The sequence below is a fragment of the Heterodontus francisci genome, chromosome 11 (genome assembly GCF_036365525.1).
Source record: "Heterodontus francisci isolate sHetFra1 chromosome 11, sHetFra1.hap1, whole genome shotgun sequence".
NCBI lineage: Eukaryota > Metazoa > Chordata > Chondrichthyes > Heterodontiformes > Heterodontidae > Heterodontus > Heterodontus francisci.
Window position 1 is genome coordinate 39,156,258 of NC_090381.1, and position 15,717 is coordinate 39,171,974.

The window sequence follows — 15,717 nt, forward strand, 5'->3', positions numbered from 1 at the left end:
TGGATGAAAGCAGATCATTAGTAAAGTGATAAGTTTCCATGAGAATAACTTAATGAAGCAACATACTGACAACACACCAGTATTGATTATTACTGCATCAAATATAAAATAAGGTTTATCCTGCCTTGCATAGCTCCAGTTGCATCACATTTATTAAACTAATGCCCTGGACTTTGATTCCTCTCCCCAATATCCTGAGAATGACAATAACATGTGTTATGTCTCATGAATTCCATAAGCCAGTACACTTGCATATGTCCAATGACGCTGTAGTGCAACTCAGCCATAGATCCTTAACACAGCAGTGTCTCAAATCAATCAACCATGCTGTATTCATGAATGGGAGCTTCTGTAACCTATAACATTCAAATTATTTAAAAACTAATGACAATTTTATATGGCATGGTGGTGATCTGGAAATGAAATCAAAAGTTGGAATGCCATTGAGCACTCAGATCTAAAAAGTTGTGTTAGTGAACCCCCTTGTCAGTCTATGAATGTCTTTAGGCTGAATTCTAACCTTTTCCTTACCCCCAGTATTGTATTTATCTTACATATTTTGCAGTCTTTGTTTTCTTGTTCTGATGCAGTGGAGGTGCTGGGCATGGGATTTTGAGGCTGAGGTGACATACAACTGACTCTGGGCTGTTCTTGTTGAAGGATCACAGTATTTTAGAAGTACGACATTTTAAATTAGCAATGCATTTCATAAATATTGATCATGACCACTGTGAAGGGATTGCATTGACTCACTGCCTCTTCACCCTGGCAGCTGGGTTCAATTCCAGCCCACACTGATCAGATCAAAAAAAGTCTTCTTTCTATCAGGCCTCGAGTGGTCAACTTGAAGAATTTCTCTCTAATTCTCTGTGGGCACAAAAGTGACCAAATTGAACACAAATTGGTATCGATATTTGCAGTTTCAGTTAGAGTTTGCTAGAGTTAGCAAAGATGGCTCTGAACTTTTCTCTGAATATGGCTCATGCTGTTTATGACTTGGGATTCATCTCCTGGACTCATTCCAATGGCCTACGGAGATCAGAGAGAAGTTTCCAGATTCTTTCCCCCCCACAATTCACCTTAGGTTTTTCAGCTTTTTTTTGGCTTCTCCCAGAGACTACATGGCACCTAGGGAATAAGGAGTTATGTGACGCATAAGGCACCACAACTATTGGGCAGAGGCCAGTTGGACTTACTGGTCTTTCCTGTCCAACCTTTGTGTATGTTCATATTATTTGCTGCTGGCAATGAGAGCAGAAGTGACTCGAGTCATCTGAGCACAAACATACAGCCAAAGATAAAATATATGCATAATACATGTGGATGGAGTTGCTATTATATTTAGGCTGTATTGCAAAATGGTTGTTTTCACCTCACATTAAGAAGACTGCAGTTCATTTTAGGTAAAGTTATTTACTGAAATAAAACTGGAGGTGTGCAAATAGAAATTTATTCTGTCGATATAATTACAGACATTTTTATTTTGTTGAGGGATCTAGGTGAAGAGTCAAGGGTCAAAGTGCAGGACACTACCGAAGTTGAAAAGAGGAGGAAACGTGGGTAAATCAGGCTGTCATGATCAGGCAACATCAAATTTGGGTCAAAAAGCTTGAATATTGCAAGAGAAAATGTGTTCTACCATTTCAAAGTCCAACAGACTTGACTTATACTGCCAACTGCCCATTTTTGTGGGCCGTATTGAGGTCTGAGGCCAAAGATGCTTTGCTGCCTGAGTAAGACTGCCACTTTTATGGCTGTGTACCTGAAATAGTTTTGCAGCAATACAGAAGTAGCAGTATATAATTACACAATTGCAGTTTGAACAATGTGTCTTGATTTCAACACAGTACGGATAAATAAGGAAGATGAGCGGGTGATAAATTTAGAGAACCAACCATCATAGTGGTATCAATAAACTATTCCTAAAAACTGTCCAAAGTTATCAAGAATAGCAAAAGAAAAACCCTCAAGTGTATCAGACTCTCCAAAGCCGTTTGCCAGATAGAGCATATAGGACAAGAGCCGGTTATTAGATTAACCTAAACTACGGGCGGCACAGCCTCACAGCTCCAGCGATCCGGGTTCGATTCTGGGTACAGCCTGTGTGAAGTTTGCAAGTTCTCCCTGTAACCGTGTGGGTTTCTACTGGGTGCTCTGGTTTTCTCCCACAGCCAAAGACTTGCAGGTTGATAGGTAAATTGGCTATTGTAAATTGCCCCGAGTGTAGGTAGGTGGTAGGAGAATGGTGGGGACGTGGTAGGGAATATGGGATTAAAGTAAAATTAGTATAAATGGGTGGTTGTTGGTCAGCACAGACCCGGTGGGCCAGAGGGCCTGTTTCAGTGCTGTATGACTATGACTACTGAATGATGAGAGGTGTTTATGAACCAACCACCTGCTCAGAATCGTATCTATAAAGTTTATTTGCATTTTCTTCCAAAGTTTATTGGAGGGGATTCTCCTCTTGGGGCTAGAGTTCTGTGTCCACTCTTCCATATCTACCCAAGTTCAACCCATTTTCTTATATTGGGACTCATTAAGTAGGCATGGTGGGTTTCTGGAAGGATTTCCATGCCAAACGGGAGCCCACCAGTGCAAAGATAGGAAACTCCAGCGATGGGGATTCATTCAGGGACCTTAAAGGGGCAAGACTGCCCAAAGGATCTGTAATAAAGACCCACAAAAGACCTTCATGAAAACATGGGTCTTTGACAGATCAGTTACCGGGGACAAAATGGAGGAAGAGGAGGCCACCACAAGGCCTTTTCCCTCCATGGAGTGTCATAGAGTAAGACAGCACAGAAACAGGCCCTTCGGCCCATCGTGTCTGTGACAGCCATCAAGCACCTATCTATTCTAATCCCATTTTCCAGCACTTGGCCCGTAGCCTTGTATGCTATGGTGTTTCAAGTGCACATCTAAATACTTCTTAAATGTTGTGAGGGTTCCTGTCTCTACCACCCCTTCAGGTAGTGTGTTCCAGATTCAAACCACCATCTGGGTGAAAAGAAATTTCCTCAAATCCCGTCTAAACCTCCTGCCCCTTACCTTAAATCTATGCACCCTGGTTACTGACATCTCCACTAAGGGAAAAAGTTTCTTCTTATTTATCCTATCAATGCCCCTCATAATTTTGCATACCTCAATCAGGTCCCCCCTCAGTCTTCTCTGCTCCAAAGAAAACAACACTAGCCTTTTCAGTCTCTCTTCATAGCTGAAATGCTCCAGCCCAGGCAACATCCTGGTGAATCTCCTCTGCACCCTCTCCAGTGCAATCACATTCTTCCTATAGTGTGGTGACCAGAACTGTACATAGTACTCCAGCTGTGGCCTAACTAGCGTTTTATACAGCTCCATCATAACCTCCTTGCTCTTATATTCTATGCCTCGGCAAATAAAGGCAAGTATCCCATATACCTTCCTAACTATCTTATCTACCTGTGCCACTGCCTTCAGTGATCTATGGACAAGTACACCAAGGTCTCTCTGACCCTCTGTACTTCCAAGAGTCCTACCATCCATTGTATATTCCCTTGCCTTGTTAGTCCTCCCAAAATGCATTTCTCAGGATTAAATTCTATTTGCCACTGCTCCGCCCATCTTACCATCCCATCTATATTGTCCATCCAGCTATATCCAAATTGCCCTGGATCCGATGGGCTCTTACCTTCTTAACCAATTTCCCATGCGGGACCTTATCAAAAGTCTTACTGAAGTCCATGTGGACTACATCAACTGCCTTAGTCACCTCCTCGAAAAATTCAATCATATTTGTTAGACATGATCTCCCCCTAACAAAGGCATGCTGACTATCCCTGATTAATCCCTGCCTCGCCAAGTGGAGATTAATCCTGTCCCTCAGAATTTTTTCCAATAGTTTCCCTACCACTAATGTTAGACTCACTGGCCAGTAATTACCTGGTTTATTCCTGCTACCCTTCTTGAATAATGGTACCACATTTGCTGTTTTCCAATCCTCTGGTACCTCTCCTGTGGCCAGATAGGATTTGAAAATTTGTGTCGGAGCCCCTGCTATCTCCTCCCATGCCTCACATAACAGCCTGGGATACATTTCATCTGGGCCTGGGGATTTATCCACTTTTAAGCCCGCTAAAACAGCTAGTACTTCCTCCCTTTCAATGCTAATTTGTTCAAGTATATCACAATCCCCTTCCCTGATCTCTACACCTACATCGTCCTTCTCCAGAGTGAACACAGATGAAAAGTAATCATTTAAAAACTCACCTATGTCCTCCGGTTCCACACACAGATTGCCACTTTGGTCCCTAATGGGCCCTACTCTTTCCCTGGTTATTCCCTTGCCCTTAATATACTTGTAAAACGCCTTGGGATTTTCCTTTATCTTGCCCGCCAGTGTTTTTTCATGTCCCCTCTTCGCTCTCCTAATTACTTTTTTAAGTACCTCCCTACACTTTCTATACTCCTCTAGGGCCTCTGCTGTTTTCTGAATCCGCCATAAGCATCCTTTTTTTCCTTATCCAATCCTCTATATCCCTTGACATCAAGGGTTCCCTGGACTTGTTGGTCCTGCCCTTCACCTTTATGGGAACATGTTGGTCCTGAATTCTCACTACTTCCTTTTTGAATGACTCTCACTGGTTTGATGTAGACTTTCCGACAAGTAGCTGCTCCCAGTCCACTTTGGCCAGATCCTGTTTTATCATATTGAAATCGGCCTTCTCCCAATTCAGGACTTTTATTTCCAGTCCCTCTTTGTTCTTTTCCATAACTACCTTAAATCTTACAGAGTTATGGTCACTATCCCCGAAATGCTGCCCAATGACACTTCTACCACCTGTCCGGCTTCATTCCCCAGGATTAGGTCGAGTACCGCCCCTTCTCTTGTTGAACTTTCTATGTGCTGGCTCAAAAAGCTCTCCTGTATGCACTTTAAGAATTCCGCCCCATTTAAGCCTTTTGCACTAAGACTATCCCAGTTGATATTGGGGAAGTTGAAATCCCCTACTATTATTACCCTATTATTTTTACACTTCTCTGAGATTTGCCTACATTACTGCTCCTCTATCTCTCCTTGACTGTTTGGAGGCCTGTAGTACACTCCCAGCCAAGTGATTGCCCCCTTTTTGTTTTTAAATTCTACCCATATTGCCTCATTTGAGGAACCTTCTAAGATATCATCCCTCCTTATTGCAGTAATTGACTCCTTGATCAATAGTGCAATGCCACCTCCTCTTTTACACCCTCCCCTGTCATGCCTGAAGATTCTATACCCTGGGATATTGAGCTGCCAGTCCTGCCCTTCCCTCAACCATGTCTCTGTGAAAGCAATAATATCATATTCCCATGTGTTACTCAATGCCCTCAATTCATCTGCCTTACTAGTAAGACTCCTTGCTTCAGGGAAGGTACTTCAGTTTCCTCTGGTAGCCCCAGGTGGAAAGATGAAAACTATAGCAGGACCCATGGCCCAAGCCCCTGCCACAATTTGCATGTGGCGGGTGGGAAAGATTGAGTGAGCAATGGCAGTCCAGGAAGGCAAGGTGAAATAAATCCCGGTTGGGATGGTGAGGTGGAAATAGGCCTTACTGCCTTATGTTCTAGGTTTCCACTGTGATAGACTGCCTAATGGAGCTGATAGCGCCTGTGGCAGCCTGGAAGGAACTGGAGGCAAAGAAGTTCAGGGCTACTGTGACCTTGACTGCAAGAGCCCTGCAGGATGCAACACAACTCTGTTGCTGCTCCCTGGAAAATCAAAGCCTTAACTGAACTACTCCTCAGAGAACTGCAGGTATGTTGTTCGAAGCCGATAAGCTTTTTTGAGATGGTAAGAATTCCTGTGAGCTCACCTCCTTCTAATTGCAATTCCTGCAGCTGCTACTTTATCAGCACCTTTCACCTCCCCCAGCTCCCAGAGAGATAAGTGTCTCCAAAAACCTCTGTAGAGTTTCACCTGACAGCAGCTAAGCATTCCATTAAGTAATGTTTGAAATGGTTAGTACAACCGGGGCCTTTCATCTGGCAATCCAACCATGGCCCCAACTAAGTTTCCTGGTTCAGGATCAGTTACATAGGCAGGGCAGATTCCTAGTAGGATCACATGCTTCAGTGGGATTCTGTCACTGAATTATGGCAAGAAATTATGGGGCTCTACAGCAGCATCTCAAATGAATAGGGCCAATTTTAAAGAGAGCAGAAGCTCTCTCAGTGGGCCGACACCACATTTGAATTAGCTCTGGCCAAACCCAACAACTGGAGAGCTTGGGAGAGGGGAAATTAGCCATCTATTACTTTGTAACCAGTTGCCCCTGCCTACCATTGACACAATCCCCCCACTGTCTCCTCTCTCTTGGCTTTCCACTCCACCAGTTGTGTTGAGATGGGAAGGGAGGAATATCCCCCTTCTCCACTGCCAATTGCCAGAGGCAGGCCAGAGAATAGATAATCAGCACTGGGTAACCACACTAATTTTCTGCTGCCTTAACCAAGGGTTTATGAGAATATGGAGCTCTGACAGCCACTCTAGCTGGGATTAGCTAATTTAGCACAGACCACAAATTGAACTCGGGGCCTTTCTGGACTCAACCAGTTCAGCTATCCAGGAAGCCAGTAAGTGCCGTATTTTCATGCCAAGCCTTAGAAACCTCAGCAAGGTGGGGCCCAGCCAATATGTGGCTTGGAAAAAAACTAAACTGCTCTTTAACTGTTAATTAGGCACTGGATACTTATTTCACTAAAGCTCAAGGATAAAGGCATTCTGCTTGAGTGTTCTTTTAATTTTTGGCTTAAACATCCCATCAAGCATCAAACAATTTTTTTCATAGCAATCTTATGATATTATTGAATATTTGCCGTTTTAATTACATCCCCCTCCCCCTCCTCACATCCACATACCATCTCTTGATCGGGAATGTGAATAACTCCAGGGCTGAGGATAATCCTCCATCAAACTACTGGAAACAGGAATGACCTTGAATGAATTCCCCCATCTAATTCTCCCCTTCTCCTGGGAAACCCGGGCGACTGGCACACTTCCTCCCTGCCACCGTCGAAGTACAGCCAGGAATATGTTGGGAGCTCGTGCCTCCAAATTGATAGTATAAAAGCATAATAGCTAAAAGAAACCTGGCTATATGGTTTTACAGTATCTTCAATTGTGCAGCAAGCACTTCATTTTCCCATCTCACTTACAGCACACAAGTGCATCTACAAATGAATAGCTCTGAGAGACTAGCAATTACAACTGTGCAAAGTGATTAGAGTTGCGGATCATTAACAACGCAATCACTCGGCTCTGATTGCTCAAGTATGTACTGACTAATCCCTTTGGCACAAGTTCACAAAATGTCAAGTCGATCTTGATTTTCATAGTGGAAATAAAAGCAACCCATGAAATCATTAATATTAGACTCTGTTGACTGCCTAAAACTCAAATTACAAACCAAATACATGCATCTCCAGAGAGAGTGAAATTACAGGGGAAAAATGTATTGGTGCTATTGCTATCAAAATATTGAGAGGACGATAGAATCAGGTTTCTCTTAATCATAAAATAGACTTTCACGATGGTCACATGAGTTTGGCTTTTGAGCCACGCTGAGTCTCAGTAAGGGTGACTGCAGGAGAACAATATGAGGATTCACCTCCTCTGGGCAAAGGAGGAGAAAATCAGCCTTAGATTCTGATGTCAAATGGAAAACGGAATTGTGTGGGATCATGAGCAACAAACGGCACAGGGATTGTCTGTAATGCTTCACAGAGCTTTCTGACACTTGTGGTATAGGTTTACACGAGCTAAAATAGAAGGAACATTTGGCAAGTTATTCAGGTGCTGCAAACACTTTGGGTTGGAAACCTAATATAATCAGCATATTTAAGAAAGGAAAGGAGAAAATGCATGTAGGACTGACTGAAATTATCTCCTGAGCTGTTCCATAACACTGTCCAAAATATGAATGGAAATCCCATTCGAATATTTATGTTCTTGTGATGCAATATAATTGAATATTGATGTCCATACTTGATTTTTTTTTTGAAAGCAAGGGCCCACAATGTTTCCTTTAACAAAAAAGAAGCTAGTCTCTTCCTTTCTATAATTAATGACCCATAACAAAAGTCCATTCTTATAAGTGGCACATTTCAAAGCCACATGTTCCTGCAATTAATAGGTTGTTGTCTGCGGCTGGTTCCAAGTGACGTCTCACATTAGGCAACAGAGAACAAGAGAGATTTGCTTACCTGCCTGGCTGGTTGTGACATTGATAGAGACGTACTGCTTAGGGCTGGGGCTGAGCTCAGATACGCCGTTCAAAGCCTCAAGGTCGAAGGTATAGTTAGTATGAGGCAGCAAATTGGTAACAAGAACTTTTGTAAATGTTAATCCAAACTGACGGGGAATGAAATGGAGGCCACTCCCACAGAGGCTGCACTTCCTGGTGTCCCCCACACACTTTTTGCAGCGAACATCGTATGTAATGTCATTCCTGCCACCGCTGTCCCTGGGCGGGCTCCATTCTAGGATGATAGAGGTCTCATTTGTTGTGGATATGGGATTTTCTGGTGCTGCCGGAGGCTCTAATATAGGGGAAAGAGCAAATTGAATGAATAAAGCTGGCAACACAGGTTCCATGTACAGACTATTAAAAACTTTTAACAATTTCCTTTATGTTTTCTTTTCGATAATCTAATTCCTCATGTGGAAATCAGATGATATTTTAAATTACATTTTTATTATTGTATAATAACTGTCAAATGTCCAATGGTGTTGCTCACTGTATAGGGAGTACATTGTTTAATAATGACTACAGCTATATACAATGTAATCGCTAGGTATTAGTCTTCTAATGTGTAACTGTGCTTAATAAAACTTGCCCCTTTAAAGCCATAAAATCTAATTTCAGTAAATAGGCATAGCCTGAGATCAGTTGGAGATGAATTACTCTTAGTGAGGGAAGTTTTCAGATTGCCAGGCACATGAATTCCTCATTCCAGTCCTTTTCTTTTTCCTCTTTTGTTTTATACTTCTGATACTTGAAGTGTGACATCTAAAAAGCTGCCAATGTATGCTAGGTTACTGGAATTGTGCTTCTACATGAACAGAACTTCTGTGCTTGTGCCTGTGTTCATGGCATGATAGAGAAGGCCTTACCTCAAACAGGACTATTATATCCTGTAATGCACAGCACACTTTCCCACTGCTTAAGTGCAGGTGTGGGTATCTTTATGGCTACAAGGTGCATTGGTTTTACCTTCTTGAAATCAGCACTTATGTCAGTAACAGATCAGATTCGCTTACTTTTTCTGAGAGTAATTGCTAATATCTGTTGAGAGTTAAAAATATTCTGATTCCTCTGAGTTAATTTTCTGTTGATAGGGTTGTTTCTCGGTTGATTGGATGGATTCTGTTCTCTTGTTAAATTCGTTGAAGTGTGACACCGGAAATAACTTTGCATACAGACAGATGTGACAGATATACGGGCCTGGAAAATTGATGGTGCTGTGTCCATTGTTCGAGTACTAACAGCTGCCTGAGCCTCCAATATGATAGGAAGCCTATAACGCACCATATTGGTATAGGCAAAGAAAGGTGACCAAGACAGGCGTTAGAAGCTATGCCAATGCAAATAAGGACCCTAAAACATGTTTGAGGCCCCGTCTGCAATACTGATTTGCCCTGAGACAGATCTAACTGTGACCTAACGTGTGGTCTGTAAATGAACTGCTGCAGGCTGCCACCAAAAGGTAGGTTTGTTGAAATTACTTACCTGAATGTGAAGCCAAGAGGACCAAGAGTGCTTTTCCTGACCCTACATTAAAGCCACAGGCCACTGCAGGCCACCACTCAACCTCCAACTCCTAGCCCTTCTTGCTCCAATTGTAACCACAACCTTCCATGCTGCCAACCTCCCCAGTCATAGTCACTGCTTCTTTCTCACCTAATCACTCCCCACCCTCCTGGTCTTAATATGCTTGATATCCTCATCCTGTGTTCTCCTATGTTCTGTTTTTAGTCAGGCAATAACCTATCTCAAATAAATAGGCTACCAGCTGCCTAATAATAGCATGCAGGAGTTTGAAGTGTGACGGCATTAAGCATTATTACCTGATCCTTTCTGTCCACATGTGTACACCTCATCATATTTCTCAAATATCCCAAAGTGTTTCACATAGAGAGGTTTAGAGTTATTGATATTTTGGAACTTGTATCTGCTATTTTGCACACCAGAAACAGAACTGAAAGAAATGACAGTTACTTTGTTTTTGGTGATGCCAGCTGAGGAGGGAATATTGGCCAAGTTGTATGTTGGCACCTCCCATCCACAAAAGATGATGGACAACAGCAAACAATCCACTTAGGTGGGGTGTCTTCTCTTGGTGCACCTTTGCTGATGGCTGTGAAGGCCAATCCTTGAGAGGCAGGTTCTGCACAAGTGCCAAACGTGAAGCTGCCAAGTGACACTGAGTTGTTGTTTTCGGCGTTGGCGCCTGTTGCCAAGCTGCTGTAGCCACTGCTCATTGTGGTAGTGCACACCAGTCTACAGGATATGCTGCCAGTTCCCTCTTTCGTCAGCTAGTGACTCCCAGGTGCAATAGTTGACATGTCGACTATTGGCCAAGACACCAGGGGAAGGCTCTGCTGTAATGCAGCAGCACTTCAGTGCAGTACTGACGGTGTGCTGAACTGTCTGAAGTATAGTCTTTGAGATGACAGGTTAAGGTGCGGCTCAGTCTGTCCTCTGAAGTGGATATCAAAGAGTCAGTGGTACTATTCAAAGAAGAAAGGGGAGTACTCGAGTGTCTGGCCAACATTTATCCCTCAAACAGATGATCTGCTAATTTTTTCTCATTGTTGTTTGTGGGATCTTGCTGTGCTCAAATTAGTTGCCGCCTCTCCTTAGATCACAATAGTGACTACACTTCAGAAGTAGTTTTTTGGCTGTGAAGTGTTTTGGCTATGTCCTGAGGCTGTGAAATTTTTCTTTCCTCAAATCATTGTCATCAGAAAAGATGACACAGAGAAAATCCACAATGGGATTCAGTAGGGCCTTAGAAATCTTTGAGCAAAGGATGCTGACCTATATTAATATTTTGCTACAGGGATAACAATTTGTATTTATAGATCGCTTTTAACATATTAAAATGTTCCAAGGTGCTCAAGAGGAGCATAATCAGACAAAACAAAACTGACACCAAGCCAAAGAAGTAGACATTAGGACAGGTGACCAAACGCTTGGTCAAAAAGGCAGTTTTTAAACAGCGTCTTAAAGGAAGACCAAAAAGCAGAAAGGTTTAGGGAGTTAATTCCAGAGCTTAGGGCCTAGACGGCTGAAGACACGTTGCCAAAGATGGTGTTTTATTCACAAAAGGAGGAAAATGTGCCTCTTTATACATATTCAGATAGTCGAGACCCTCTTGCGGATTCTTGGCTAGTATTTTTATAAGATGCAGTAGGTATTCAGGTGCTCCATTGTCACCTGTATTTTCAGGCATTCTGCTCAGGATGAAGATTTATTGTTGGGAAACACAAAGGAATGGCAGTACAAGCATAAATCTACTGGATTGCTGCAGAAATGCAGAGGAAAGATGGAGCGCACAATATACATGGAAAAACTAGCAACTTGCAAGTCCGCTAGTGAAATAAATTCAGAATTACAGCTGTTATTGAAGCCTTTTTATTTCTAACATAGTGAACTTCTTTTTAGAATGTTTTTTTTTAAATAAACACATTCCTGTTCAGTTGCTCTTTGTATTCCCAGTCAGGCAATACAACTAGACACATGAGCCCACTAAAATATTTCAGCGAACTACATCATAAATGTGGCAAATCAGTGAAAACTAACTGGCAGATGGAATGAAGTCCAGACATCACTGTGAGTACCACTGGTATAAGGTCTGCTCTCAGAGAAGATTGCTACCAGCACAAGTTTCACTCAGTCGATTTCCACAAGCTTTTTAATATTCATTAGGCATTAAAAAGAATGTGTTAATTTCATAAATCTGTTTCCTGTTTCGAATATAACCTCTTACTACATAATTTAGTGACAGTTGGCACAGTAGGGCAAGCAGTCTGTCTGCATTTCTGCAACAATTTTTTCTTCTTTTTCTCTCTGCACCTGTTCCACCATTCTAGTTTAAAGGGGCCTTGCTATCCAAAAAAAGAAAGACGGATTTGCATTTATATAGCATCTTTCCACACCTCAGAACAAATCAAAAGTGCTTCACAATTAAGTACTTTTGAAGAGTAGTTAATCCCTATTGTAAAATGTAAGAAATGCAACAGCCAATTTGTACACAGCAAACTCCCACAAACAACAATATGAAAATGACCAGATAATCTGTTTAAGTTTTGTTGATTAAAGGATTAAGAGTTGCCAGGACACTGAGGACAACTATGCCTCTCTTCTTCAAAATAGTGCCATGGGATCTTTTGCATTCAACTGAAAGGGCAGGTAGGACCATGGTTTAATGTATTTTCCAGAAGACAGTACCTCCAACAGTCCCTCCCTCTGTACTGCACTTGATTTTTGTGCTCTGGAGTGGGACATCAACCCAGAACAATTAAAACAGGGGCTGGAATTTTACATCCCCCACGCACCCCCCCACCCCACCTGCAGGAGCAGGCTGGTGGCGGGGTGAGGGGGGGGGCGTCATAAAATTGAGTGGGAGGCAGGTGGGAGGGGGTGCCATTCCTGATGCCTTCCCACCCCCGCTGCAAATTCACAAGGGCGGCAGTGGCGAAAAACAGCTGGCCCACCCCAGGCTAATCAAGGCCCTTAAGTGGCCAATTAACTGCCACTTAAGGGCCTCCTCGCACTGCCGCTGGTATATTACCAACGGCGGGTGGCCGGCTAAGGTCCCCCCAGAGGCCGTCAAGTAAAACCTGGCAGCGCCTTGAAGTGGGACCAGTAGGGCAACATTAATAGATTATTTAGCATTAGGATACTTGCCTTTATTAGCTGAGGCATAGAATATAAGAGCAGGGAGGTTATGATGGAGCTATATAAGATGCCAGTTTGGCCACAGCTGGAGTACTGAGTGCAGTTCTGGTCACCACACTACAGGAAGGATGTGATTGCACTGAAGAGGGTGCAGAGGAGATTTACCAGGATGTTGCCTGGGCTGGAGTATTTCAGCTATGAAGAGAGACTGAAAAGGCTAGGGTTGTTTTCCTTGGAGCAGAGAAAACTGAGGGGGGACCTGATTGAGGTGTACAAGATTATGAGGGGCATTGATAGGTTAGGTAGAAAGAAACTTTTTCCCTTAGCGGAGGGGTCAAGAACCAGGGGGCATAGATTTAAGGTAAGGGGCAGGAGGTTTAGAGAGGATTTGAGGAAAAAAATTTTCACCCAGAGGGTGGTTGGAATCTGGAACACACTGCCTGAAGAGTTGGTGGAAGCAGGAACCCTCACAGCATTTAAGAAGGATTTAGATGAGCACTTGAAACGCCATAGCATACAAGGCTATGGGCCAAGTGCAGGAATATGGGATTAGAATAGTTGGGTGCTTGATGGCCGGCACAGACATGATGGGCCGAAGGGCCTGTTTCTGTGCTGTATAACTCTATGACTCTAGGATACGTTAACAGTCTTAGAAGGAAGAAGGGAATATAACATGAATAGGTGGTGGTGTAGTGATAATGTCACTGAACTAGTAACCAAGGGACTTAGACTACTGCACTGAGGGCATGGGTTCAAATCCCACCATAGCAGGTGGTGAAATTTAAGTTTAATTAATCTGTGTTTTGGGCAGTGCAGTGGTTAGCACCGCAGCCTCACAGATCCAGCGACCCAGGTTCAGTTCTGGGTACTGCCTGTGCGGAGTTTGCAAGTTCTCCCTGTGACCGTGTGGTTTCCGCCGGGTGTTCCGGTTTCCTCCCACAGCCAAAGACTTGCAGGTTGATAGGTAAATTGGCCATTGTAAATTGCCCCTAGTGTAGGCAGGTGGTAGGATGTGATAGGGAATATGGGATTAATGTAGGATTAGTATAAATGGTTGGTTGTTGGTCGGCACAGACTCTGAGGGCCAGAGGGCCTGTTTCAGTGCTGTATCTCTCTATGACTAAGGAAGCACTGCAGTTGCGGGGAACCAGGGCATGATGGGATGTATGGCAATGGTCATGGGAAGTTGTACAACCCAGAAGTCTAATTGCCTTCACATCTGTGTAAACATGCTGTCCTTGCTTCACTAATCAAAGAGATAAGAGTGTGACTGCAGAAGGCACAGTGTGCCATAAACTATGAAAAACACCAAGCCTCAAGGATGGGGAGGAGACAGTGGGAATGATTAGTGAAACAATACAATCTAGTTTATTGATCAAGCTGCAGCTTTGGAATGTGTCGGGGGCAGCAGAGTGGTGTGGATAGTGTGGACAAATGAGTAATGGTGATTGTATTCTATAAATGTAAGTTTTAAATTCTATTTTGCTGAGAAACTGTTTGGCTGACCAGAGAGTTTCTCCCATGCACCGTGCTTCAAATAAACCTTTATTTGTTTTAGTCCAGTGGACTCGAGACAATTTATTTTATCCACAACAGCCTTGTGGACTGGGGCTGGCACTCCTGATCAGGTATCCTATGCCCCACGGAGGGCCCCCCATGGCCCAACTGCCCGCACTGCACAAAACTTCCCCGCTCCCAGTGGCGCTGCTGGGACTGAGAGCTGCCAGCCTGCTGATTGGCCGGCAGCTCTTGAAGGCAGGACTTCCTGCCTCAGAGGGATGGAAGTCCCACCCAAGGCCAATTAAGGGTGGGGGGGGGGAGGTATATAATTCTTGCTTGGCTCCCCAGGCCCAGTGGAGGTGGGATCACCCCCGACTTTTTGGTTGTTGGGCGGGGCCTCCTGCCCAACGTAAAATTCCAGCCAGATAACAGCTGAGCAATCGATTATAAGGTAGATAAAGAATATTTGGCCTACACTTGCTCATGCATTCAGAAGAAATCTACAACCATCCTATCAAAATATCCAACTTTTTGAAATGATTCTTTTTTTTATTTCCATTACTCTACTCAGAAGTCCATTCAAAATGTTGATCACTCTTTGAATGGAGTTTCTTGACATCAGCCCAAAATTGGTCTTTCACAAGTTTGAATCTGAGCACCTTGTCCTACTGATATGCTCACATTGAAGTGGTTTTCCAAATTTGCCTTTTCTACATCATTCACCATCTTCTATTTTGTTAGCCTGAAAGGCCCAAGCATTTCCAGTCTTAATTCATTCTTCAGATGCTGGGGATCAGTCCAGTGACTCTCATAACAGCTACCTATAATGCCAATAGGAACAGTGCTCTCTCAGGTGGCTGTCAGCTGAGAAACTCTGCAACTCTTTCCAGATAATTACACTAGACTCTTTAAAAATAGACTTCCTAAAAAGATGATGATAAGACTGTCACAGTGATGCCACAACAGATATTATCGAGAAAACTATGCTTATTTTTATGATTTGAAAACCAAAAAACTTTGTTGTCAGTCACACCCTTTAACAAACTTCAAGTGAAGTACATGACTATGACACAAGTCAACAAGCAGTTAGATTTTCTGTCGGTGTGCTTCTGGTGACCGGGGTTTAACATTAAAACCAGATGATGAACCCTAAGCAACTATAGTATCAATGGACCCCCAACTGGCTGATCAGAGTTCCAATTCCAATCTTGACTAAAACCATGTTTATATTGTACAGAAATGATTGCTTGTCTTGGCTACTAGAACTCTGCAGGTCACCTTACTTATATTGGATAGCAGC

At 43.2% G+C, this 15,717-nt stretch overlaps 1 protein-coding gene across 1 annotated transcript in view; it reads right to left on the minus strand.

The window, feature by feature from the left end:
* The window catches only part of epha4b (eph receptor A4b), a 426,015-nt gene that overhangs the window by 136,542 nt on the left and 273,756 nt on the right, over positions 1 to 15,717 (minus strand). The window contains exon 5 of the mRNA XM_068042004.1: positions 8,218 to 8,553. Within this exon, the coding sequence (XP_067898105.1) occupies positions 8,218 to 8,553 (336 nt within the window). The remainder of the gene's footprint in view (positions 1 to 8,217; positions 8,554 to 15,717) is intronic.